This window comes from Cynocephalus volans, chromosome 8 (genome assembly GCF_027409185.1).
Source record: "Cynocephalus volans isolate mCynVol1 chromosome 8, mCynVol1.pri, whole genome shotgun sequence".
In the NCBI taxonomy this organism is placed as follows: domain Eukaryota; kingdom Metazoa; phylum Chordata; class Mammalia; order Dermoptera; family Cynocephalidae; genus Cynocephalus; species Cynocephalus volans.
Window position 1 is genome coordinate 83,446,165 of NC_084467.1, and position 27,174 is coordinate 83,473,338.

The following is a 27,174-nucleotide window of genomic DNA, read 5'->3' on the forward strand; positions in this document are numbered from 1 at the left end:
AAGCCAATTTAATATAACTACTTCCTTTACGCTGGATGGATTCACAGGGGACCTTACTGCTTGCATACAGGAAATAAAGCCTGTTTGTATCTGAACAAAAACTAAGAAATACCTTTCTTTTTCTTTTCTTTTTACAATGCAGAATATTGTAAAAAAAAAAAAAAAAAAAAAAAAACAACTGTAGAACAGGAAATGTTACTAATTATACAAACTCTATATTTAGTTCTAAGAAAAAAATACTACTAAGACAGTCAGAAGATAACTTACACATAGTGATATTTACACTTTCATCTAGAAAATAAATTTGGTGTACTGAGGCATAAATACTTAATGGTTATTGTTATTAATGTTTACTTTATAACAGAAGACTCGGTTTTTCCACTGAGTTATTTGCACATTTTTTACTCCTGGTCATCAATAATTCTCAGGACTTTCAGAAGTCTTTACAATAAACACAAAGGTTTTTTTTTTTTTTTTTTTCAATTATAGTAAATATTGTTGACTACAAAATTATAAAGAAGTAATTTGCCAATGTTAAACAATTCTCCCGAGGTACACAGATTTAGGGTACTTCTCCTTAAGAGCTGGCCACTGAACAATAAAGTAATCTGAGAGATGAAACAGAATCTTTCCGGACAGGGATAAAGTTTCCACGCGGCAGATGCTTTCAACGTAGACAATGATCACCTTCTTTATTCCTAGTATCCCAAGGAGAAGGGCAGATACAACGATAGGAACACATGTTCCTGGTCCATTACACAACACCTTAAAAAAAAAAAAGAAAGTTGAAGGTAAAATTAAAACACAGAATACTAATCTAAAGGAGGCATTTTGCATTAAGAACAGTCTGATCTTAGAGATTTGTTTATTATTCTAATGAGTCTTTCCTTGTCAAGAACCAGGATACAGCAAACAGCAAATATTTAAGCCCATGCACTTAGGAGCCAGGCAGGGCTGTGTTGTCTTGGTTCTCTGGCTTACCAACTGTGTGACTTGGGGCAAATAACTTAACTTCTAACTTCTAATGCGGTGCCCAGTGTTCAGTCAGCACTCATTGGATGGGCATGTGTTGCTCTCTGACTACTTTGTGGATTTTGAATGTCACACAAATATATAAAAAATAGATAAAACGAACTAAGATCCATTCAGTTTTCTTTCACGTACCAATTTGTTATTGATGTAGGAGAAAATGTCTTTAACTGTTTAATTATGAAGAATATTTTTGTGGGATGTGGAATCACTTTAGGGGTTCAATCCAACAAATGGGATATTCAAGATAAGATTACCACATGAATGAGATTGTCCCTTGAGAGGTTTTAATCCACACTTGTAATGCATAAGAGTTTTAATGCTTTGGAATTCTGCTAATTTTTATAGAAAGCACTGGTTAGAAACAATTTAGTTGACTAACCTAACAAGAGAAATAAAAATTCAACTCATAGAGCAACTGCAAAGAATTTTTAAGTCCTTTAAGAAAATGAGAGAAACCTATTTCACAGAATTGTTGGTAAGGTAACTTATTACTATTTTCAGAGGAAAAAGCATTTTACACAACATCTTAATCATATGCTCATGTTGACTGAATTAGTAAAACCTAATAAACACTTTATTCCAGAAACCATAAAACATGAAGTTTGTGGTTATCTACACATGCCTATTGGCCATGATCTACAATATTACATGACCTTACCAGTTCAAGGTCCACAAAACTTAACAGACACCAGACAATCTTAGAGTTGGAAGGGTCCCAGATATATGGTAGAACCATTTGTCACTTCAGGGACTCTCCCTGACAGACAAACATCCTGCCTCCACGTGAACATGGTTAGGGCTGTATGGGTTTGATAATGGTCATCTGGTCTAGGCTCCATCTTTTCTGGAGATGTAATCACATGGAACACCATTCACAGATCTTTGGGAAGAGAGAGGGTAGTCTGTTTCAGGTGGGACCCATCTTTCTTATGTCTTCCTTGAAGCTCTCTACCTACAATCCAAACCCACTTTCTGTCTTTTATGGAAAACTTTCATTCAGACTTTCTTTTTGAATTACCAGAGACTAAGCTGCTCTCCATACTGGTCGTCTTTAATTTCCGTTAAGTTCCCCAATAAGCTTTCCTCATAGTTTCTTAAGGCAGTGTAATTGAAAGAAAATGGGACTGACAGTCAGGAGAACAGTGTTAGACAAGCTGCAAACTAGCTCTGTGACTCTGGGAAGTAGCAGTAATGATAATCACCACCTCAGCCCTCACCACTATCATTTATTGTATAATATTTTAGTTAATCCTCACAGCAATCGTTTGAGGCAAGTTTACTGTCCCTATTTGTAGATGAGGAAACTGAAGCACAGAGTTTGGGCAAGTTGCCTGATTACACGTTTAGGAGGTTAAGGAGTTATTTTGCTTCAAGTCACTTTTTTCCTATGTGACTTAGATCCCTTCTCTAGAAAATGGGGAGACTGGACTGTCAGCTCCAGGATTCTATAATTTTATGATGCTAATTTGCCTCTAGCTTTGTCATAAGATGAAATTACAAACTTTCTTTGAATCCTTTCAGGGTTTAGAATCCTTAAAATCCTACTAATGTAAGGCACTATTGATGTTTTGGAATGGATAACTTTTAATTGTGGGGATCTGTCCTGTGCATCATAGGATGTTTAGCAGCATCCCTGTCCTTTATCCGTAAGATTCCAGTAGTCGACTATCAAGAATGACTCCAAACATTGCCAAATGTCTCCAGTTGACAACCATTGTGTTAATGTACTCCCTAATCCTTGGATTATTTGTGTCGCTTTTCTCAACATTCTTTTCAATAGTACAGAACAAAATAAAAACAAAATAAAAAATAATGCAAGGATTGCTTGTTGGATTTTGAATGTCAAAACAATATTTTCACATTTGTTGCCTTTAAAAAAATGTACATATCGACATGTGTTCATTTCAACATCTGGTGGATACTCCATATAAAGGTTAAGTGTCCACTGATAGAGGTGTCTGTATATGGGAGGGGAAAAGACTGGCCACTGATGGGAGATGCATTAACAACCTGCCAGAGAACAGAAGTAGAGAGACTGTGAAGGTAAAATGGAAATTAAAGGTATTTTGTTTGTTTATCTCTGTTGTATCTCTATATTTTGAGGCACCTTACTACAAAGGTCCTAGGTACAATAAAACCACAAAACCATAAACCAAGGATTGTTTAAAAAAAAAAAAAACAACAACAAACCTAATCTGAACAACATCTAGGCTAAAGAAAGCTACTTTTAATTAGGCACAGGTTATAACTCAGTTTTGTAGCAGCATAGGCAAAATTTTTTTAAAAAAAGTTTGGATTATGGAGTTTTCATTATTCAAGGAAGTGTACCAGAGAGACTTATTCCAAGCACTGAACAAAAAACAGAATTCACTGAGACAGTCTGGGTAAACACGATGTTAAACAATATAAAGGTTGGAGCTATCTTACCCTGCACCTGGAACAAAGGAGGCACTCACTAAATTTAGCTGAAAGGCAGAAGGAAGGAAAGGAAGGAACAAGGGGGTAAGGGATGAGTGAATCCTTCTTTGCCCATCCCACTGGGAGTCAAATTTGCCAGATTTGACCATCACCAGATTTGACCATTTGTAACTCTACCATACACACTTATCACAAACACTTGTGTGGCTGGCTGTCATAGTGGCTGTACCTGACTTTCTTTTTTCTTTTTTTTTCCTTATCATCCCACATCCATTCATCTTTTTCTCAGGGGAACCACTGTATCCCTCACTCTCAATTTAAGTGCTTGAGTAGAGCTAACTCCACACCTAGCTGTAAGTAGAGGACATACGACTCCAGACTGACCAATCGGAACACTGAATTCTTCTGTGAAGGTCATGGTTCAGGAAGAGCACATAATTCAGTCAGAAACCACAAGACTTAGTGGGACACTTGTTGAAGGTGCTGAGAAAGCAGCACCTTCTCTACTATTCTGGAACCTAGCAAGATGTGGACCTGGCACGGTTAACACCTATCTTGCCACCACACAGAGAGCTTGAGAATGAAGCCATCACAAAACAGAGCTGAGAGATGAAGACAGGCCAGGTCCGCAAAGCAGGATTTAAGATCCAGCTATGCCTGAAGGAAACCAGATCTATTCTCAGACTTGCCAGGTATGTGAGAGAATACATTCCATTTTTGCCTAAGTCAGTTTGAATCAGGATTTCTGCCACTGGCAGTAAAAAGCACACTAATTGACATTGTCTAACTCCCTGATGGGTATCTGACCATCCCCACGGCCAACAAGTAGGTGTTCAATGTGTGTCTGTTGGATGAATTTACTAATCAACAAATAATCTTCTCCAAGAGCAGGAAGCCCAAGGGATGTGCTAAAGATTATATAACTTATAGTTCTAGAAAATGGAAAGACCCAGGGCTAATACAAATACTAAGTCATGAGGGTAGATGAGCCAGGTCAAGGGTTAATAATTACAACAGGATTGTTTTTCTGTAGATTTGGGTTATCACAGGTCAAGTCCTGTTGGCTGTGAAAAGATACATGAGGTTACTTCAAATAGTTCTTGGAAAAACAGAATTAAAAGATAATATGAATCTATGAACTTTTTGAAGTACCCTCATATTTAACTTGAGTAGTCTGAACTGTACTCCTAACCCAGTAGGAACTCCCCCCCCCCCCAATATGCACCAAGATCCTTGGAGTCCTGGGTTGGTTTGTAGGTCGGAGACCACAAAGTTGAGGGTGATCCAAGAGAGAACACATGACGGTAAGATTGAAAGCCAGATGGAGACTCCCTAAGGTTTCCACCTTAAGAGACTGCACAGAGAAGGAAAATCCAACTCTGAGACTCTGGTCTGAAAACCAGACTTTCTGACAGCCTCTTGCTGATGGAGTTGTAGGCTGGAGAGAGGACATGAACTGCAGGAACAGAGCTGAAGGTAAGGTATTACTGAGCTCCTCGGGCCATGGATGAAGCTAGAGAACTACAGCCCATTGTCAAAGCTGAGTGGGTAGCCTATATGGAAGTCACAGGTTCTGTCAAAATCAACACTTCCATTTACAGAATATTGGCTCCACTATGTAGATAGGTATATGGGGGAGATAAGGAAGGGAGCAAACTCTGACGTGTACAAATAGTTAGGAGACACAGGAAGAAGAGAAGCTTGTAAGGCTTACCAGACAGCCAAGTCAAGTAAGATGGTTTAAGAATGTTTAGAGAAGTAAGAGGAAAACCACAGGGTTACTTGCCTATCCCTAAAAATGAGTCAAAAATGATGAAATGACCAATAATGTTTCTCAAAGCCTGCAAAGGTACAAAGATAGAGATAGAGAAAAGATCTTCAGATATGGCCAAGAGAAGAGTAATGGAAATCTCAGAGATGGCTATTTTAATGAGTCATTGGGCTAAAATACAGGGCAGGGCAAAAGTGAGCACACTGTGGGAGAGGGAAGCTCAGGCAGGAGCTGGACAAGCTAATCAAGGCTGAGTAAAGGGTTTAGAGAATGGAATGAATGCTCTTTATGTGACCATAAAGATCAGTGGGAACAAACTGAGGTGGGAGGAACTGATTACAGAAAAGGGTGAGTACTTTTGACACCAGGAAGAAAGAGTAAGAATTCAAAGTATTTGATTCATGAGGTTGGTTTGGGAAAAATGTACGTTCTGAGAGCATGATAAAGGATAATAGTGGCACAGGAAGTCTGCCCTCAGTGGAATTTCTTTCAAATATTAATAAGTTTTCAGTTCAATGTGAAAAATACAGAGAAGCATAAAGAAGAAAGTAATCCTTCTAATCTCACCACTGTTGACATTTTGGTATATTCCCTTCTAATTTATATCTTTATACATATATTTAAATTCTAACATATATATTCATAAATATGCACATAATTGTGAGCTTACATATAAATGTTGTAAGTTTCTTTTTATATTTTTGTTTTAAAATACTTTCTAAAAATCCTTGATTTTTAATGACTATATATTTAATCCAACGAATATCCCATAATTCATCTAACCATTTCTTTGTTAAAGGAAATGGTTACTGTTGGAAATTTATTGTTGGAAATTTAGGCTGACTCCTGTTTTTTTATTCTAAATCATGCAGTTATATTATCTTTGTATATAAATCTATGACCCCTAAAGTTTTAATTTGGCACTGAACTATGTTCCAGAATCTTGCTGAGTGAGAGGTTAGAAGAAATAGCTTCAAATATTTAAGGAAGTTGTAGAAAGTTTAATAAAACAATTGTTTTGAATCAGGCCATGTGGTCTTTTGTTTTGTTTTGTACCTGACTAAAATCTGTTTGAGCAATTTCCCACTGTATGGTAGAAGGCAGAGCTCATCTCTTATGGCAGAAGCGAGATACTCCTTTCCATGCCCCCTTTGCAGCTAGTAGATGGACCAATGACTTGGCCAGATGCCTCTGCCTAGATCTGACCAGGAACTAGTGGTGCAGAGAGGCAGGGCTGGAGAAGCTGTTCTGGTGGCAAAGGTGCCACTGGTAGGGTGCAGCATCCTGTGCCAGTGATGTCAGCTGCAGCTTCCACTGTACAGCAGTGGTGGCAGCCATGTCCCCTGAAACCAGCTCTGTGTCCATGGAATTCTGGCCACGGTTCTAGCTGCTCAGTTCCCACTTTGCCTCTCAGTTTCTAAGCCTACTTCATTAGCATTCCTGGTAATTCTGATTTCTCAATAGCCTTTCACTAAATTCTTCTGTTTCAATCAGCCAGAGTGGATGGTTTGCTACCAAGAATCCTAACTAGTATGGGAGGAACAAAGATTCTGAAAGCAGCAAATGCAGAGTCAGAGGGAACGGACCACATCAGAACAGTCATAGGATGTCCTCAGGCAGGGCTAAAAGCACTGGACCATGAGCACAGGAAGCAGACAGGCTGAAACATGGATGAGGGTTACATAATGAAAAGAGACCAGTGAGTGCTCCAGGGTATGGAAAGAATAAGCAAAAGGCCTCTTGGAAGAGAGAAGGAGGGCAAGAGCAGTGGGCCAAAACCTCAGAAAACTCGACAGAGAAGCATCTGAGAGTAATCAAGGGAGTAACGAAGAAAATGTAGTTGGAGGGCCGGTGTTGTATAACACGTAGAGGTTACAATCAGAGGACAGGAAGGCTGGGGGTGAAGCCTGAAGAAGGGCAGTGCTGAATGTCACCGATCAGCGCATGTGGACAGCAGGGAGGAAGAGGATGTGTAGCAGATGGGAATGACGTATGCTCACATTAGAGCACATTGTATTTCTTCTTTCTTATGTATATTTAATCATGGGAGTAGTAACAGTTCAACAGAAACATCTAAATATAAAGACCAACATGAAATAACCAAATAAATCCTAAACGCTTGAACTGGCAACTATTTATGAACCTCAAGTTCTCTTACAATTCTATTGCTGACATAATTTTCAGAGTTGTCATTGTTGTGTATATAGCAGTTAAAAAAATTTACTTTTTAATTCACATGTATTGATTGGATATAGGGTACAGAGTTATATTTCAACACATGTATACAATGTGTGATGATCAAATCAGGGTAACTAGCATATTGATCATCACAAAAATTTATCATTTCTTTGTGATGAGAGTTTTTGAGCTCATTTCTTCTAGCTATTTGAGAACATACAATAAATTACTGTTCATTATAGATGCCTAGCACTGTGTATAGTACTTTGAGGTCTCCTTTTTCACTTATAAAACTATTTCTGCTCCACATTCCTACATAGGCATTAGTTGATCAGTCCATCTAGACACTTTCCTATTTCTCTTTACCAAGGTATAGCTTTCTTCTTCTTTTAAATTATATTGAAAAGGTAAGCTATGAATTGTTTTTATCTAGGCTTATGCACTAATGTTTTAAGGACACTAATTTATTTCTAGTTCCTCAAATATCAGTTACTTAAATTTTACATGGTGACAACTCAAACTTTTTCCAATTTAATCAAATAAATAACTGAGAAGAATAACAAACGTTGGTCCTGTAGAATCTTGCCCAATTGGTAAGTTCCTTATACTGACATCTTACCACTGATTATTTCAGTTAGGCCAGAATATTCCTGCTCGTTGTGCAATCACATCCAAGAGGTTGAATAACATGGTGCTTACGGGCCAGGGCTTTGCCATCATGCAGACTTGGGTTGGCTGCTTAACAGCAATGAGACCCACTCCGTATCTTAGTTTCCCCATTCATGGATGCATTTATTCAAGAAATATTTTATTGATCAAAGATAATATGCCAGATACTTTCTGGGAATTAGGATGTATTAGTAAACAAAAGTCTCTGCCTGCACAAAGTTTACGTCCCAGTGGTAGACAGAAAATAACAGATACATGTAAGAACATATAACATAAAGCAGGATAAGGGAACAGGGTGATACAGAGAACAAAGACCTTTCTGAGAAGGTGACTTCTGAGCTAACATCTGATGAAGTGGTATGGTGTTCTTGGTAGAATCAGATGATTAGAGCCAGAGTCAGGAAAGAGGTTGATACAGATTCTCTGGACTGACTGAGCTACTGAGGGCCAATGAAATGGCTTGGGGATTGGGGAGGAGTGGCAGCTTGAGACAGATTACAGTTAAGCAGAGCTGTTATGCTCAGGTGAAACTGTATCTCAGAGACTTGAACTTCTTATGGTGAAGAATGTAAACAAAGACATAGGGCTAGATGGGGTTGGACCTGCTGGTTCTTAGCGGGAGGGGGATAATCACTTCTGATGTTTTCTCTTCTTGGGAGTCTGCAGTGGTAAAGTAGAGAATGTTAGGCCTGAGGAATGGTAATCTAACCAGAAGCAAATACAACACCAGGAAAACAGTGTCTGCTTAATAATGTTGCTGTGGAGATTAAATAAAGTAAGATATGTAAAGCATTTAACACAGTGCTCGGCCCATGGTAAAGCGTCAATAAATGGTAGCTATTATTATTACCCATCTTAGAGTAAGGTAATGTGTTCGTGGCATTTTTCAAACTTTAAGAGTACTGTATGGAACAAAGGCCGGAGTCTTATGAAATAGAGAGATTACATGGGTTGAGCCAATGTTGTCCTCAAGACCTGCCACTCTGTCACAGGCACAGCACTGACCTGGCATGATTTATCCAACCCTTCAGAGGATACCTGATAACAGTAACCAACCATCCATTTTGGTCTCTTTATCCTTCCAGTCATATTTTTTCACTGCCCCATTCACTCCAAGTGACACTTATATGAAGAAATGATAGAAGGAGACTGATTACCAAGAGCAGTATTTTCTGGATTTCCACAGATGGTGGATGACTGAATGATTCCCGAGCTTTCTCTGCTCTGCCCTGGATCTGTGGTGTCCTTGTAGAGTATTTCTCAGCCTGTGGCCAAATGGCTTTGAAGGTCTGTAGCTATAACATAGTGAACAAACCTGATGATATGATAAATAAGCCTGATCTTGTTCATTTCAAAACAAGAGCTGGCTATTTTGCCCTTGTATGGGAAACTAGACTTCCCAATCTCTTTTTAGGGTTTGGGCTGAGCTACAGGGATGGTAGCTAAATAGGTGATGAAGACATGCAGACATTAGGCTCCAATGTCCCCTCCAGAACCTAGGAATACCCTACTGTGGTTTCCATACATGTTACATTCTACAGATCCAAAGCTTTACAGAGTTTGGAGACTTTAAGTGCAGAGTAGGCACAGGAGCACAGAGGTTGTCAGTGCCCACACTAGGTTGGTATTTCATTTCCTTGCCCTGATGTTCCATTATAAAAAATACATTAATAACAACTTAAAAATTTTTTTTGTCAGAATGGTCAGGCCATGCCTCCTCAGCACCATCACTAAAGATCATTGCCAGGCTAATCAGACATTGTTTTCCCAACCTTCCTGGATGTTCCTATGTTCAGTTAAGGAAACTGAATCTTTTAGTTTTCCTGTTCTCTGGACCAAATGGTCAACGTGACAATTTCCTGCCTTCCTGGTCTTTTTTTGTTTTCATTATATTTTCAACCTTCTGAAATGTTTTCACTGAGGTCTTTGAATGCTACTAATGCAGTATTTTTTCCTTTTGTTTTCCCCACACCCTGTATTATGCAGCTCTCCAAGAAGCACAAATAACTAGAACTAGATGCAGCCTCAGGGAGTCATTTTGTTCAATTCTTTCCCTTCAGCTTGAGGAGGAAGGGAAAGACACTGACATCTACTGGGCATCTACTACTTGCTGGGCATAGAGCTTAAGTGTGACCTTTTGCATAATTACCTCATTTAAACCTTGAAATAGCTGTGTGAAGTAGGTGTTGCTCTCCTTATTTTTTAGACAAGGAGACTAAGGTACAGAGAAGTCAAGTGGCCTATGCCAAGATCACACAGCTAGTTAGTAACTTAACTGAGACCCAAACTCAAGCTTTTTGAAGACTAGTCCAGGGTTCTCCTCTCTAATATACTGGCCCTGTCTTGGGCCTTGCAACCAGTTCCAGCATTAGTTGGAAGTGTGTTTAAGGCAAGGAGACTCCAGGGAAGATTATGACACAGGGAATTTAACTGAAGGTTAAATTCTGATAATTGCTATTAAAATTTTATAGCTTTTGTAGAGAAACCAGTGGCAGACTGTAACATGACATTGGATTAAGAGGGATTGGGGAGGCTATTTAACAGAACAGAGAAAATGGTGAAATGGCTAACATTTTCAAAAGAAAAGGGAGTAACCTTTCTAAACAGGAAAAACTGGCTTAAATTCAAATTATATAACTCCTGACTTCTGTTAAGGCACTCTAAGTACATAAATGATACTTTTCCCATGGCCCTTCCTCAATTTTTATACACGTACCTACATATTAAATTTCTACCTTGCCGAACTGAAAACCGGTTAGCAGTTTTCCTTAGATATTTTATGTGCAGACTATTTTTGTAGTATAAAAAAAAGCTTAAGAATTTTTATAGGGGGTTATCTGATTCCTCAATTCTGAGTCAAAAGGATGCATAAGAATACTTGTTTATGAGATTCTGGTTGTGCGTGCATGTGTGTGTGTGTGTGTGAGAGAGAGAGAGCGAGCACCAGACAGACATGAACATATACTCAAAGACAATGAACAGAGGCAAGAAGATAGAATTTGACAAACTGAGATGCATTAAGTAGTCATACTCTTGGTGTGGTTAAACAACATGGTACTTTGGAGGCAAGTTTGGATTCCACACCTTGAATAAGCTGTTAAGATCCTCCAAAGAAGATGTACTTCACTCTCTGTGCATTCAACCTTCTAAAGTTTGTTCTCCTTTAATTGCCTGTCCATCACACATTTTCCAAAATCATAGCAATGGTGTATATGACCCCATCAGTAACTTGCAGAAGCAGAATGACACTGTTTGTCAAAATCAGGAGTTTATTTTTTTTAAAAAAAATTTTTTTTATTGACTTCAAGTTTAGCTGAGCTATGTTATATATGCTTGGCTGCACTAATGACTCTCTACTACTACAGACTCAAAAGGCAGGAGCATTGGTAGAATCTGAGGGAAGCAATGAGCTTATCCCAGTCCTATTCAGAGAGGACCCTGTTAAAAGCACCAAGTAGAGAAGTGACTCTATGTTAGTGTTTCTCTGCGCCCACATCACAATCATCCAGGGGCACTTATCATAAATGTAAATTCTTTCTAAATCAGAATTCTTAGATCCAAGGCCAAAAAATATACATTTTTTTTTTTTTTTTTACTTATTTTAAATTTTACTTATTTATTTTTTGGTGGCTGGCTGGTATGGGGATCTAAACACTTGGCCTTGGCATTATAACACCACACTCTAACCAAACTGAGCTAATCAGCCAGCCCCCAGTAATATACATTTTAAACAAGCATGCAGGTGATTCTGGTGCACACTAGAGCTTGGAAACCTTTGCTCCATACCACAGGAAGGGGGCTGGTAATCTTCAAGCATGGCATCCCTACCTACATTTTTTCCTGCAAAAGGGGTCTGTCTGTGTAGCGAAAGCAACAGGGAGAAGGAGATGTATGTAGTGGTGATCCAGCAAAGGCCATTCTCTCTCTTATCCTGCTCAAAACCACTTTGGAAGCAAGCAGCCCAGCTAAACTCATCTGGAGGAGCTTTCCAGTGAGCCTGAGGTTACCAATAGCAGAGAGAACTGTCAGATATTGGGGAGCTCCGCCAGAAAATCTCTCCCTCTGTTGGTTAGACTTACACAGTCATCTAGAAAGCAAGTATCCCTGGGAAGATCCCTGAGTTCTATCTTAAGGACTAGAAGTTAGCTCCTTAATTATGTTAATGTTTTAAAAAGGACTAGTTGATAGCATTCTGAGAATAATGGGCAGGATACAGGGAAGGCACCTGAGGCATGGAAGGAAAGAAAGACATTCATAGGGAAGTGGCAGGTGGCAAGGCACAAAATCTCCTGCCACTCAAAGTCATCTTAGCTGCCAAGGTGTCCCATCCCTGCCAAAAGAGCACATGCCTGGCATTACAATCTGGATCTTAAGGGCGGGGACAGCAGGTTTTAATCCAAGAGGTAATCTGGAAACATCTTGCTTGACCAAAAACCAAATTTTATTAAGGAAGAGAGTCTCAGCCACTATGGTGAGAATACTAAATCTCCAGGTTTTCTAATTCATATATGGAGTCCCCTTCTTCTTGAAACAATTGCAAACAAGGTGGGGTATTTGAAGAGTTGAAAGTCCAGGGAAAAGATAGCAGAGATCATACAGCATGAGCTCCAGAGCTAGACTGCCTGGGATCGAATCCTGGATCTACCACTTCCTTTTTGTGTGAACTTAGGCTGGTTATTTTACCTCTCTGTAGCTTATTTTCCTCGTCTGTAAAATGAGGACTCAAATAGTGCTTCTCTCAAGGAGTTATAGTGAGGATTAACTGAAGTAAGGTCTGCAAAGTCTTAGATCATAGCAAGTCCTGTATGTATATTTGCTACTGTTATTATTTAAGAAGAAAAAGAAGACTTTCTCTGCCTAGGGCTGCCTCACAACAAATATCAAAAGATGGTTCTTGGAGCTGAAGAGGGAAGAGAATCTTACAGCATCTACGTGTATCTAATGTTCTTTCAAGATCGATAGTGGCTCCTTTGACTGAATCACAGTCTTCTCTCCTCCCCCAAATCCTGCTGAGGGGATTGCTGGGCCACAGTCCAGGCATCTTCTGTTGGGCAGGAGGTTCTCAGGTTCTCTTTTAAGAACATTTTAAGGGAAAAAGAGGTGGGGATGGCAGAAGAATAAAACCCTATTCTGTGTAGTTTAGTTAAAAAGGCAAATAACTTATACCATGTGATTTACTGGTAAGGCTTCTAAGGGTAAGATTTAAAATAAAATTCTATTAGAGAATTTAGACAATTCATTCTAGGGTGTAAAATGGCATTATCTTAACCAGGATTAAATCACACTTCCTGAGTCTGACAGAGTGTTTCCAGGGAGAGTAAGCACCATGCAGCCTTCAATGCCACTTGCTTATTGTTGTTCATGACTCTTACCTCCACCGGCTGTCTAACACCATTCAGCCTTCCCTGCCAGCCCACCATGGTGCGAGTCTTTGAAACAGAGAGCTGGGTCTGAAAACAAAACCAGGCTCCCTTTGGTTGGGGGAAGTGTTGGCAATGGAAAGCTATGAAAGGGAACTGGGGCAAGGTACTCGTTCCTATGGCATACAGTAACTTTAAATTTGATGTTAATTATAAGCAAGAGTGTTAAAGTCCGTGTTGTAATTCTAATAATTACCACCAGCCCATGGCTCTGGGTTGTCTTATCTACATAATTATATTAAGAAATTTGTTCATGAACTCAAAACTGAGTGGAAGGGCAGCGTAGTACAATGATTCGAGAATGGATGCTGCAGTCTCAGGCTATCTGGGTTGGAATCTTCTCTGTCACTTAGCTATCAGACTTTGGGCAAGTCAATTTTCTTTCTTATTCGTAAAATGGGGATAAAAACGGCAGGCAACTAACTCATAGGGTTGCTGTGAGGATGAAATGAGTTAATATGAGTAAGGTATTATAGAGGTACCTGGTGTTTTTCTTGGCACTGGGACCTAGGAAGATGAGTGAGCCATCAGGGAGCTTACAATCTAGAAATGTGGTACTGCATTCAGCTCCTATCATGTGCTTTACACAAAACAGGTGCACAACAAAGGTCTCAAGGAAGCCTGCAGAAATCGCTCATTCACTGTTGGGTGTCTACGGGTGCTGGCCAGTTTAACATCACAAAATGCATCAGAGAAAACAATGGTTGTATACATTGCCTCTATAAATATGGATAAAATATGTCCTTAGTTAAAAACTCCATGCTCCAATCCTGAGTCTTTAAAAACTATGAAATGGAGGGAAATGCTTTCATGTTTTATCCATATTTGTAGAGGCAATGTATAAAACAATTGTTTTAGGTAGTCACTCTTAAAACGTAAAGTGTATGCTCACTGTTGATATGCCCAATAATGCTCTGCTATGAGGGGCACAGCATGCTAAGTCCAATCAATACAAACTTTTAGATAATATATAGATAGAAAAAGTGAAAAAAGAACATCATGAACAATTCTAAAGCCATAAAATCTTTCCCCTTTTCCTTCCCTTTCCACACTGCAAGAAAGTATTCACCAGTCTTTTCTTATTCACTGTTTTTAGACCCTTGTTTTAAAATCTAAAAGTTCTTATAACATCCATCAAAACATTACAGAGAGTCCATCCCGGGGATCGAATTCTCTCCATCCCAAGCAATTTAAGGCAAAGGAAGAATACAATTTAAAAAACCCGAGGAAAATAAAGATATAGTCCACAATATAAAAAACCTCTAGTTAAATATCCAATTAAGTGCTTTGGTTAGGTCTGTTTTTTGGAATAATTGAAATGGTACTTTATTTGAATGGTTATTTTATTGAATGGTTAGGCATAATGATGCATGAGGCAGGAAAGTCTACAACATCCTGGCATTCCTGAAAGCACACAGCCCCCAGATGTCCCCAACACACTGACTTCTTTTTCTACCCCTCCTTTTTCCCCCTCTCTTTCTCTGTCTCCAGTCAGTGAAAGGTAAACCTCTGTGTTGTACCATACCCTGCAGGTGTAACTGCCATGGGATTCCTTCTCCAGCATCCTCCTGGGGACTGACCCAGCTCTTCTTTTTCTTTATATTTATTTATTTTTTATAAAATATTTTGTTTATTTTTATTTATTTATTCATTCATTCATTCATTCATTTATTTATTTATTTTTTATTTTGTCAGTATACAATGTGGTTGATTATTGTGGCCCATTACCGAAACCTCTCTCCCTCCTCCCTTTCCCCCCTCTCTCCCAACAAACTTCTTTCTGTTTGCTTGTTGTATCATCTTCAAGGAATTGTAATTGTTGTGTCTTCCCCCCACCTCCCTGGTTTTTTGTGTATTTATTTATTTATTTATTTTTAGCTCCCACCAATAAGTGAGAACATGTGATATTTCTCTTTCTGTGCCTGACTTGTTTCACTTAATATAATTCTCTCAAGGTCCATCCATGTTGTTGCAAATGGCAGTATTTCATTCTTTTTTATAGCAGAGTAGTATTCCATTGTGTAGATATACCATGTTTTCCGTATCCACTTATCTGATGATGGACATTTGGGCTGGTTCCAACTCTTGGCTATTGTAAAGAGTGCTGCAATGAACATTGGAGAACAGGTATACCTTCGACTTGATGATTTCCATTCCTCTGGGTATATTCCCAGCCGTGGGATAGCTGTGACCCAGCTCTTCTTACTGGCCAAGTCCATCTCTTCTTTGGTTCCAATTGTCTTTCCTAGGCTGGGTTCTCCATGGTAACCCTCTAATCCTGCTGGAGAAGGGCCTTTGGCAGCACGGTCATTTGAAATCTTATTAACTTTAATTTAGGAAACAGCCCTCCTATCTGACACATTTCTTTCTTTTCCCCTTCTCACCCAAACCCTAAATTCTACTCTGAAAGCCTCTTAAATCTGGTTCCCGCTTTTGATCTCCACTGCCCCTACCTGGTGTGGGCCGTCTCTCTCTCACCTGATTCACACAAGCCTCCTACCTGCTTTCCCACCCTCATCCTCTTCTCCTTCATTTCATTCTCCACAGTGCTGCTACATGACTGTTTTCATAAAATACAAAGCTAGTCATGTCATCATTTATCTTCAGTGCCTTTTTTTTTCTTTTTAATTTTCATTGACTCATAGTTGATTATACATATTTTGGGGGTTCAATGTCGACATATGTTGATCAAATCAATATTACTAGTATATATATTGTTACAAATCGAACTTATTTTTTATGCCCCTTGTCTAATCTCTCCCTAACCCCCTCTCTCCCCGCCCCCCTCTGATAACCCTAGATTTCTTCTCTCCTTTTGAAGAGTAACATTTACTCTGTCGATTTGTTGCCTAAATGATCTGTCCTATGCTGAGAGGTGTATTCAGGTCCCCCAATATTATCAAAGAGCAGATGCTTCTGTCACTCTGGACTGGGCTTTGTGGAGAGAGACATCCTCTTCTGTTCTATGGTCTCTGCTGGTGCCTCTCCTTGTGTCAATGCACTCCAGTGGCTGGCAGACCATTTGCATGGTGGTTGTGGTGTCTAGTCACTTTCGTGGCAGCCATGGTTATTGTGGTGTCTGTGGTGGGCCACCCACATGGAGGTAATGTTTTTGGCATGCTCCTTGGTGCTGGCAGCGTGCCTGGTTGTAGGAGGGGGGTCTGGTCCCCGGCTTGATGCCTCAGGACCCTGGTTGTGCCCCGAGGCGCTGGCAGTGTGCCTGGTTGTGGGAGGAGGGGTCCAGTCCCCGACTGCATACCTCAGATCCCCAGGTGGGCCCCAAGGCACTGATGGTGTGCCTGGTTGTGTGTGTGGGGGTATAGTCCCCGGTTCCATGCCTCAGGCCCCTGGGCAGCCCCGAGGCACTGGCAGTGTGCCTGGTTGTGGGAGGAGGGGGGGGGTCCGGTTGCTGGCTCCATGCCTCAGGCTCCCAGGCAGGACCCATGGCACTGGCGATGCACATAGTAGTGGACAGGATGTCAAGTCCCTGACTCCATGCCTCAGGTCCCTGGGCAGGCCCAAAGGTACTGGCGGTGCGCCTGGTTGTGGGTGGGTGGGTGGGGGGTCCAGACCCCAGCTCCTTACTTCAGGACCCCTAGCAGGCCCTGAGGGGCTGGTGGTGTGCCTGGGCCAAAACTAATTTTTTGTCCTTTGCTTACTTCTAAAACAGGGGGACTTCCTGTGGGAACCAGTACTTGAGCTGTGTGGTTGAGCTAAATTGCTGCTTTGCTGCTTTTTCCCTAGGGAAGGCTTTTTGTGCAGCTCAGGGTTTAATGGTTGACTTTATAGGTAATTCTGGCTCTCTAGAGACCTGGTGGATCTGGGTTGTATAGAAACTCTGATCTGGGCCTGAGTTTTTTCATCAAACTGCACCCCATGCAATTCTATAATTCCTGACCCGTCTCCTCTGAGTGGTCCTGCACTGATTGGGGGGCAGATCAGCTGTCCTTGCTGTGTCCCAGTGTTCCCCCGGTGGGCCTGTCTCCCCAGCCGCCCTTGCTCCAAACACTTCCCATGGGACAGGCCCTGCACTGGTCCCTTGCAATGACTCATCAGCCTCTGAATGGCTCACTTTTTTCAGTTGTTGTGATTCTTTGCTGAGTGGGTCCACAGGAACGCTATTAGTGGTCTTGTTGTCCTGGGAGCCACCAAAGCCCCCTTCTCGCCTGCTGCCTCCAAGCAACTCCATCTGAAGGTAATAGGTGCGGCTTCTGCCAGCTCCTGCTGGCTCCTGCTCCATGAGCTCAGCAGCTCCAGCCTTAAAGCAGCTGGCGCCCAAAATGTTCCAAGCAGTTTTTTCTTTCTCTCTTCATGACTTCTCCTGCCTTCGTGCACTCCATAGGACTCTCCTCCTCTTCCCCTGAGCTCTAGTGGCCCCAGCGTGGCTGTTGTTGCTTTTTTATAGTTGTAAATTGGTTGGTTTGTGGGAGAGAGTGATGCTGGGGACCATCTATTCCACCATCTTGACTGGAAGCCTCTTCAGTGGCTTCTTGATGTCTTCAATATAAAGTCCAAATATACTGGATTAAAATTTCTTTCTTAAAACTCACTATCTATACTGTTGTTCATCATTATTGTGGTTTCAAGGCTCACCTGAATTATTTTCTATAATAACTGAGAAACTGCGTAAGTATCTTCCAGTTAATACAACAAGAAATGTAAGGAATCAAAAAATATACTTCTCATGTAATAATACCCGTTTGTAGACATGTATTGTACTTTGGTGACCATTCAGGTACAACCAGTTTTGTAGTTCTAAAGCAGACTTAATTGTTCCAAATGCTTTCTTTGTCCAAATTAATGAGTTTTGTGATATCTAAGCCAGGATTAACAAAGATTTGGCCAGTGTGAGTTAATTCAACCCATGATTACTGGAAATCAAGATTTAGGACCAGTATTCCCACATTTTTTTAAAAACATGAGTGAGGGTGGGAAAAATGACCAAATTGAGGGTTCAGAAAAAGACGAAAAGAGGGCAACAAAGATATATTAGGCCTGCTGAATGACTAGTTTTACCTCAAGCCAGTCCTGATCAAAGAATGGCAGTTAATACGCAGTCATATTCTTTGTAAATCCTGTCTCATTCTGTATTAGTCTCCACAGCTACAATAGGAGGTAGCTATGATTATTCATATTTTAAGGAATCAGATTAGCAGTACTTATTTTGCTTATTATGGTAATCACTGGTTAAGTACAATGCTTATAGTGTTAGCTGGGAATTCTCAACCCTCCTGTTTCCATAGGGGGAAGGGAATTTCCAGGTTCCAGGAGGGAAGAGTAGTCTCTTCTTTTCAGCCTTCTCACTCTATCCTTCCCTAGGGAGAAAGACTGGGTTGCCTGATGTGAGTTTCGGAGAACAGATTGAGGATGCTCAGCTCAATCAACCCCCATGGGCTTGTTCACTCTTTTTTTTTTTCAGTTTGTCTGTCTTCAACATGCAACCATCCTCTACACCCTGACTGGTGTGCTAAATAGAGAAGAACAGAGGCAAGACTGAAATTTAACCTAGGAGAGTTGACATTAGTAAACCCATGATGGCTGCATATGTAAGTTGCATCCTCCAATCTGGCTATCAGTTGGTAAAGCTAATAATTTGATTTCTATGACTATTTCTCAGTTGGTTGTGAGTATAAGAGAGGATGACAGAGGACTACTAACTGGCTCCCTAAAAGCCAAATACAAGGCACAAATATAGCCATTCAATAAATATTTGTTAAATGAATGAACAAGGCCACGTGGATAATAAGCAACAGAGCAGAGTCTTGAATCCATGTCTGACAGAAAAGCCCACAGTTTTCTAAAATTGCACTTCAGTGCTTCTTGTACGACATTCTATTTCCAGGCTTCAATTGATACTTCAATATGTCTGCCAGCAAATTGGAAAGACTAGTTGGCACAGACATTAACTATCTTAAAAACATATGTATGCCTAAGAACTTTGCTGATAATCTATTTGTCTACAATAGTGATGATGGATGAGTTCAGCATGTCTAATTTTCGTCAGCTACATTATGGGCCAATACTGACTGAGCCCTCTGTGTACATGAGGAGGGACCTGGAAGATGTGGAGAAGAAGCGGAAGTGGCCCTGGCAGCAGCACGTACAGATGGGGGAGGAGAAAGGCAGTCAGCCAAGCACGTAGCTGGATGAGCACAAAAGGGGCAAGCAAGGGACTGAGGACCAAGGAAAGGAGACTGAGGGACCAACAGGGACTTGGGGGTTGGGGGGGTGAGGAGAAGGCAGGTGAAGGAAGAACGAACACAAAAATCTCAGGAGAACAAAAGGCTGAACAGAAAAATATGTCCAAACAAAGAAAATGAAGAGGAGACAGACAAAAGAACAGGAGTAAATCAATCACTATGAAAATAGCCACAAACTGATTTTCCATTTCATGTCAAAATGATAAAAAGCAAGGGCTGACCTGTGTGCCAGTAGCTTTCTGAAACTTAGAAATAAAACACCCTGGTTGAAAATAGTTTGGGGAGCCAGAAGATGCCAAGATTCCTCCTGCAAGCAGAAGTGAAATTAAAGTAATGATAGTATCTACTACCCCTTCCCCAACCCCAGTCACAAAACAGGGGGAAGCTGTTTGGCTGGTAACCAGGTATGAGCTCAGTGGGACCCTGTTCTGACTGGGCTAATACAGTTGCTTTTTAAGAGTATCTGGTAGAACTCAGGACTGTGTGTTCACAAACGCTATAAAAACAGGGTCTTCTTTGCCTTCCAAGCAGTTGTTTTCACTGTTTAAAGGCCGGGCTTAGCCTTTTTTTCCCCTCACTAGAGTGGCACACAAAGAATTCTCTGACACACTGCACTCACAGCAGATGAAACTGCTTAAGTGTAAGTGAAAGCAACAATGTTTAGAGTGACATTTACTAGCTGAAAACAGTGAAATCAGAGCGCTCTAGTTCACGGAGATTAAATGTCAGGCTTTAAACATTTAGCAGAATATTAACTATGGAAGTTTTTAAAATTTAGAATTCAGTTTTATATTGCAAACAGCAGTTAAGACATATAAAAGAAAGACTTTTTAAAGCAAGGAAACAATTGAGCCATTGGCTGAATAAGAATATATATTTTCAACAGAAAGTGACTAAACTGCAGGACTGTTACTGAGTTTAGCTCAACTATACCAGCGGTGCTGACTGTTCTTCACCACCCCAGATTAATAAGAGAAAGGTAACTTGCCTCATGCTTCACATTTTGAATGATACAAGTCAAAATCCAAAACACAGCAATTTCAGCAAGTAATTTTCCACAGTGGACCTGGACATTAAAGAACTAAAGGTTTTTACATTATTGTTTTATGCACCAAAAAAGTTAGAGGGGAAAACACATCATGTTTTTAAAAGAATATTTTCCATTTACTTATGACAAAATTGGCTATAATTTCCAAATATAACATCCATTTTTGTGACTAAATCATAAAATCTTAGAATTTGACAATATTAGCAGTCCTTCCTTTCTTCATTCAAAATCAGCTAGTAAGTACCTTCTCTACTATGCTTATAATGAGGTGTTGGACAGATACAAAGCCAATGACAATGGTTAAAATTTAAAGCTTTGTTTTAAACATCTTATAAGCATTGTATTTAAATCTAAATATTTTTATGAGGTAGTTATATTATTCCCACTTTGTAGATAAGAAAACTGGGGCTATGAGAGATTAAAAACATTGCCCAAGACCACGGGACTACTAAACTATGTGGTATTCAAACTCGGGCCATTGATTACAAAGCCTGAGTAATTAAATTCTTCTCAAGGAAATCCCAGTCTAGCAGAGACAACAGGCTCATGAACAGGCAAAGTTTTAACTCAAGAAATGCCACAACAAGGATATGAATAGAGACATATTGAGTAATTCAGGTCTGGGAGGACCACAGGGGAAGAGACATTTAAATCAGGTTTGATGCATGAAGAGGAGTTTTTCCAGGTGAAAAAGACATGGTTGCTCTAGACATAGGGAGCTAAATGTACCAAAGTTTGGAGACCTTGACCTGTCCATGAAACGTTCACAGTTCAGTGTGTCTTTGACGGGGTGGGGGGTATGCAGTAAAACAAGGCTGTTATGATAGCCCAGGTGAAGATGAACAGGGAGGTGGGAGCAGGGAAATGAAGGAGGCCAGAGTCAGGAAACGTTTCTAAGACAGAAGCAATATGGTCTGGTGATCTACTGGACGTGGGTGGTAAGGGAGGTGAATCCATAGTTGCTAACTTTTTAGATTATTGTTTAGTTTAAGACTGAGAATTAAGGAAGTAAAACAGATTGGGAGTAGGGGTAGGAAACAGGAAGATAATAAGTTTGATTTTGGAAAACTGAGTTTGAAATACTTGAGGGATATCTGGGCATCCTCTCTATGCATTCTGTACTTTAACAAACATTGAGTGCTTCTTGTACCAAACACTAAAGAAATTAAAAGAGGAGCAAAACTGGCCCCACCCTCCTGGAGTTCATATACTATACAGTCTGGTTCTCAATGGTGGCAACATATAGGGGAACTTATAGAAGCGTTTCTGGTTGTTATAGTGACCAAGAGGTGCTATTTGCACTTAGTGGACAGGTGCCAGGGATACTGATATTCTGCAATACTTGAGACTGTTGTTAAAAAGAAAAACCTCGGACCCTGTGTCACCAGAAACGGAGTCACACCAGTTGCTACCCCTAGAGGGAGCTATTCCAAAAATCATAGGCAAGGAGATAAACCAGGTCAAGATGGCGGAAGAGGAGAGCTGCCTGCTGCTTTTCCGCCACCAGTAGAAGCAGCCTGAGGCCCGTGCCAGATGCAGCTGTAGCAGAATTGGCGCAAAGGAACAACTTCGAAAGGGTGTCTTTACCCTGCTGAGAACCAGGAATCTTCCCCCAACCCGCGCGTGCGACCCGCCGGTGCGCCACGGCCCGCGTCCCAGCCGCAGCTGCAGACGAGGAAACATGGAGGCCTGAGCCAGCGTGTGTCACCCCGGGCTGCACTGGTGACCAAGGCTTCTGACCCTCCGCACCCACCCACCGTCCCTGGAGCTAGAAGCGAATCAACCAGCAGCCGAGACAGGGAGACATCCAGCGGGAGAGGCAGAAGCTCTGCAGAGACCACACGCCCTGCAGGCCGCCACTGCCTGATCCAACAGGTAGGCTTCACCCGCCGCCACCGGCTTCATTCCCAGGCCAGCCCAGTGCACACAGAGCGGGGAGACGGGAACTCCACAGAGTCCACGCTGCTGCCGCGCAATCCAGCAGCAGATAGGCTTCACCACGGCCACCCGGCTCCATCCCAAGACCGGCCTAGTGCGCACAGAGCAGGGAGACATCCTGCAGGGGAAGGGGAAGCTCTGCAGAGACCACACGCTCTGTGGTGCCTCGGTGCATCCCAGCAGCCCGGGCCAGAGCGCAGGGAACAGGGAGTCACTGAGGTAGCCATACCAAACTGGCAACCACAGCAACATCTTAGTCAGTCAATAGTGTCAAACCTGTGGACTATGAAACCCCCTGCCACAATGAATAAACATCAAAGAAAAGATACCAGAAATACGAAAAATCAAGAAAGTACACCACCAAAAGATAATAAATCTCAAACTCTAGATCCTATAGAACAAGAAGCCCTTGAAATGACTGACAAGGAATTTCGAGTGATAATTCTAAGGAAACTGAATGAGATACAAGAAAACTCAGCTAGACATCATGATGAAATGAGGAAAAGTATACAGGACCTGAAAGAGGAAATGTACAAGGAAATCAATGTCCTGAAAAAAAATGTAGCACAACTTGCCGAACTGAAGAAGTTATTCAGCGAAATAAAAAATACAACGGAGAGTTTAACCAGCAGGCTTGTCGAAGTTGAAGAGAGAACCTCTGAACTTGAAGATGGGCTGTTTGAAATAACACAAGCAGACAAAAAAAAAAAAAAAAAAAAAAGAATCAAAGGCATTGAAGAAAATCTGAGAGAGATATCAGATAACCTTAAGCGCTCAAATATCCGAGTCATGGGAATTCCAGAAGGGGAGGAAAACGGAGATTGCATTGAAAACATGTTCAACAAAATAGTGGCAGAAAACTTCCCAGGTATAGGAAAAATCACAGATCGTCAGATCCAGGAAGCTCAACGATCTCCAAACGTATTCAACCCAAAAAGGTCTTCTCCAAGACATGTTATAGTCAAATTGGCAAAACTCAGAGACAAAGAGAGAATCTTAAAAGCTGCAAGAGAGAAGCGTCAAATCACCTATAAGGGAGCCCAATCAGGCTAACATCAGACTTTTCATCACAAACCCTAAAAGCCAGAAAGGAATGGGATGATATATTCAAAATACTAAAAGACAGAGGTTGTCAGCCAAGAATACTCTACCCTGCAAGGCTGTCCTTCCGAAATGAAGGGCAAATAGTATATTTCTCAGACAAACAAAAACTGCAGGAGTTCACCACCACATGACCACCCCTACAAGAAATTCTCAAGGGAGTACTGGGTTTGGTTCCTGAAAAAGAACTACCACTGCCATAAAAACCCAAGAAAAATCTAAACCCACTAGTGTAATAAAAATGGCATTCATGAAGAGAAAACAAGCTAACAAAAAGGATATCTACAACCTAAGGAACCGACAAACACAGAAAACAAACAGTAAATCAGAAAGCAAGGAACAAAAGACACCTAAGACAATCAAACAACAATCAATAAAATGCTAGGAATAAATCAACACTTTTCAATAACAACTCTTAATGTAAAAGGCTTAAATTCCCCAATCAAAAGACACAGACTGGCTGACTGGATTAAAAAGGAGGACCCAACTATATGATGCCTTCAAGAGACCCACCTCACCCATAAAGACTCACATAGACTAAGAGTGAAAGGATGGAAAAAGATTTACCATGCAAACAGAAAAGAAAAACGAGCTGGAGTAGCTATTCTTATATCTGACAAAGTAGACTTTAAACTAAAAACCATAAAAAGAGACAACGAGGGACACTACTTAATGATAAAAGGACTAATCCATCAAGAAGACATAACAATCATAAATATGTACGCACCCAATGTTGGAGCAGCCAGATTTATAAAACAAACTCTATTAATCCTAAAGAAGGAAAGAGACACTAATACCATAATAGCAGGGGACCTGAACACCCCACTGTCAATATTGGATAGATCATCTAGACAAAGAATCAGCAGAGAAACACAAAATCTAAACAATACTCTAGACCAATTGGAATTGGCAGATATCTACAGAACATTCCATCCAACAACCTCAGAATATTCATTCTTCTCATCAGCACATGGATCATTCTCCAGGATAGATCACATATTAGGTCACAAATCAAGTCTCAACAAATTAAAAAAAATTGGAATTATCCCATGTATTTTCTCAGACTATAATGGATTAAAACTAGAAATCAATAACAAATGAAATTCTGGAAACTATACAAACACATGGAAATTAAACAGCATTCTACTTAATGACCTATGGGTCCAAGAAGAAATCAAGTAGGAAATCAAAAAATTTATTGAAACTAATGAAAATAATGATACATCATACCAAAACCTGTGGGATACTGCAAAAGCAGTATTAAGGGGGAAATTTATTGCATTATATGCTCACCTCAGAAGAATGGAAAGATGGCAAGTGAACAACCTAACACTTCACCTAAAAGAACTAGAAAAACAAGAGCGATCCAAACCTAAAGTCAGCAGACGGAAAGAAATCATTAATATCAGAGCAGAACTTAATGTAATTGAAACCCAAAAAACAATACAAAAGATCAATGAATCAAAAAGTTGGTTTTTTGAAAAGATAAATAAAATTGACAAACCATTAGCATGGCTAACAAAAAAAAGAAGAGAGAAGATTCAAATAACAAAAATTAGAAATGAAAAAGGTGATATTACAACTGATTCATCTGAATACAAGGAATCATTCGAGACTACTATAAACAACTATACACCAACAAGTTTGAAAATCTGGAGGAAATGGATAAATTTCTGGACACACACAAGCTCCCAAAACTGAGCCATGAAGACGTAGAAAATCTGAACAGACCAATAACAATAAGGGAGATTGAAGCTGTTATCAGAAAGCTCCCAACAAAGAAAAGCCCAGGACCAGATGGATTCACAGCAGAATTTTACCAAACATTCAAAGAGGAATTGACACCGATTCTTTACAAACTATTCCAAAAGATCGAAACGGACGCAAATCTCCCGAACTCTTTCTATGAAGCAAACATCATCCTGATACCAAAACAAGGTAAAGATATAACCAAAAAAGAAAATTACAGGCCGATATCCTTGATGAATATAGATGCAAAAATCCTTACTAAAATACTAGCAAACAATACAGCAACACATACGTAAAATTATTCACCATGATCAAGTGGGATTCATCCCAGGGATGCAAGGTTGGTTCAACATTCGCAAATCAATAAATGTGATACACCATATTAATAAAGTCAAACACAAGGACCATATGATCATCTCTATAGATGCTGAAAAAGCATTTGATAAAATTCAGCACTCATTCATGACAAAGACCCTCTATAAGTTAGGTATAGACGGAAAGTATCTCAACATAATTAAAGCCATATATGACAAACCCACTGCCAATATCATCCTGAATGGGGAAAAGCTGAAAGCTTTTCCTTTAAGAACAGGAACTAGACAAGGATGCCGACTCTCACCACTCCTATTCAACATAGTGTTGGAAGTACTAGCCAGAGCAATCAGAGAAGAGAAGGAAATAAAGGGCATCCAGATTGGAAAAGATGAAGTCAAACTGTCCGTGTTTGCAGATGACATGATCCTATATATCGAACAGCCTAAGGCCTCTACAAAAAAACTCTTGGAGGTGATAAATGACTTCTGCACAGTAGCAGGATACAAAATCAACACACAAAAATCAGTAGCATTTCTATTCTCCAATAGTGAACACGCAGAACGAGAAATCAAGACAGCCTGCCCATTTACAATAGCCACCAGAAAAATAAAATACTTAGGAATTGAGTTAACCAAGGATGTGAAAAATCTCTATAACGAGAACTACAAACCACTGCTGAGAGAAATTAGAGAGGATACAAGAAGATGGAAAGATATCCCATGCTCTTGGATTGGAAGAATCAACATAGTGAAAATGTCCATACTACCCAAAGTGATATACAAATTCAATGCAATCCCCATCAAAATTCCAATGTCATTTTTCTCAGAAATGGAAAGCACTATCCAGACATTTATATGGAATAACAAAAGACCAGGCATAGCCAAAGCAACGCTGAGCAAAAAAAAATAAAGCTGGAGGCATAACACTACCTGACCTTAAACTATACTACAAAGCTATAATAACCAAAACAGTATGGTACTGGCATAAAAACAGACACACTGATCAATGGAATAGAATAGAGAACCCAGAAATCAACCCACACACCTACAGCTATCTGATCTTTGACAAAGGCACTAAGCCCATACACTGGGGAAGAGACTGCCTCTTTAGCAAATGGTGCTGGGAGAACTGGATATCCATATGCAGGATAATGAATCTAGACCCACACCTTTCACCATACACTAAAGTCAACTCAAAATGGATTAAAGAATTAAATATACACCTTGAAACAATAAAACTTCTTAAAGAAAACATAGGAGAGACACTTCAGGAAATAGGACTGGACACAGACTTCATGAATACGACCCCCAAAGCACAGGCAACCAAAGGAAAAAT

At 40.3% G+C, this 27,174-nt stretch overlaps 1 protein-coding gene across 1 annotated transcript in view; it reads right to left on the reverse strand.

Moving 5' to 3' along the window:
• Positions 1–256: 256 nt before the first annotated feature.
• The window catches only part of ALG14 (ALG14 UDP-N-acetylglucosaminyltransferase subunit), a 104,428-nt gene continuing 77,510 nt past the window's right edge, over positions 257–27,174 (reverse strand). Inside the window, exon 4 of the mRNA XM_063106820.1 lies at positions 257–765. Coding sequence (XP_062962890.1) covers positions 535–765 — 231 coding nt within the window. The 3' untranslated portion in view covers positions 257–534. The remainder of the gene's footprint in view (positions 766–27,174) is intronic.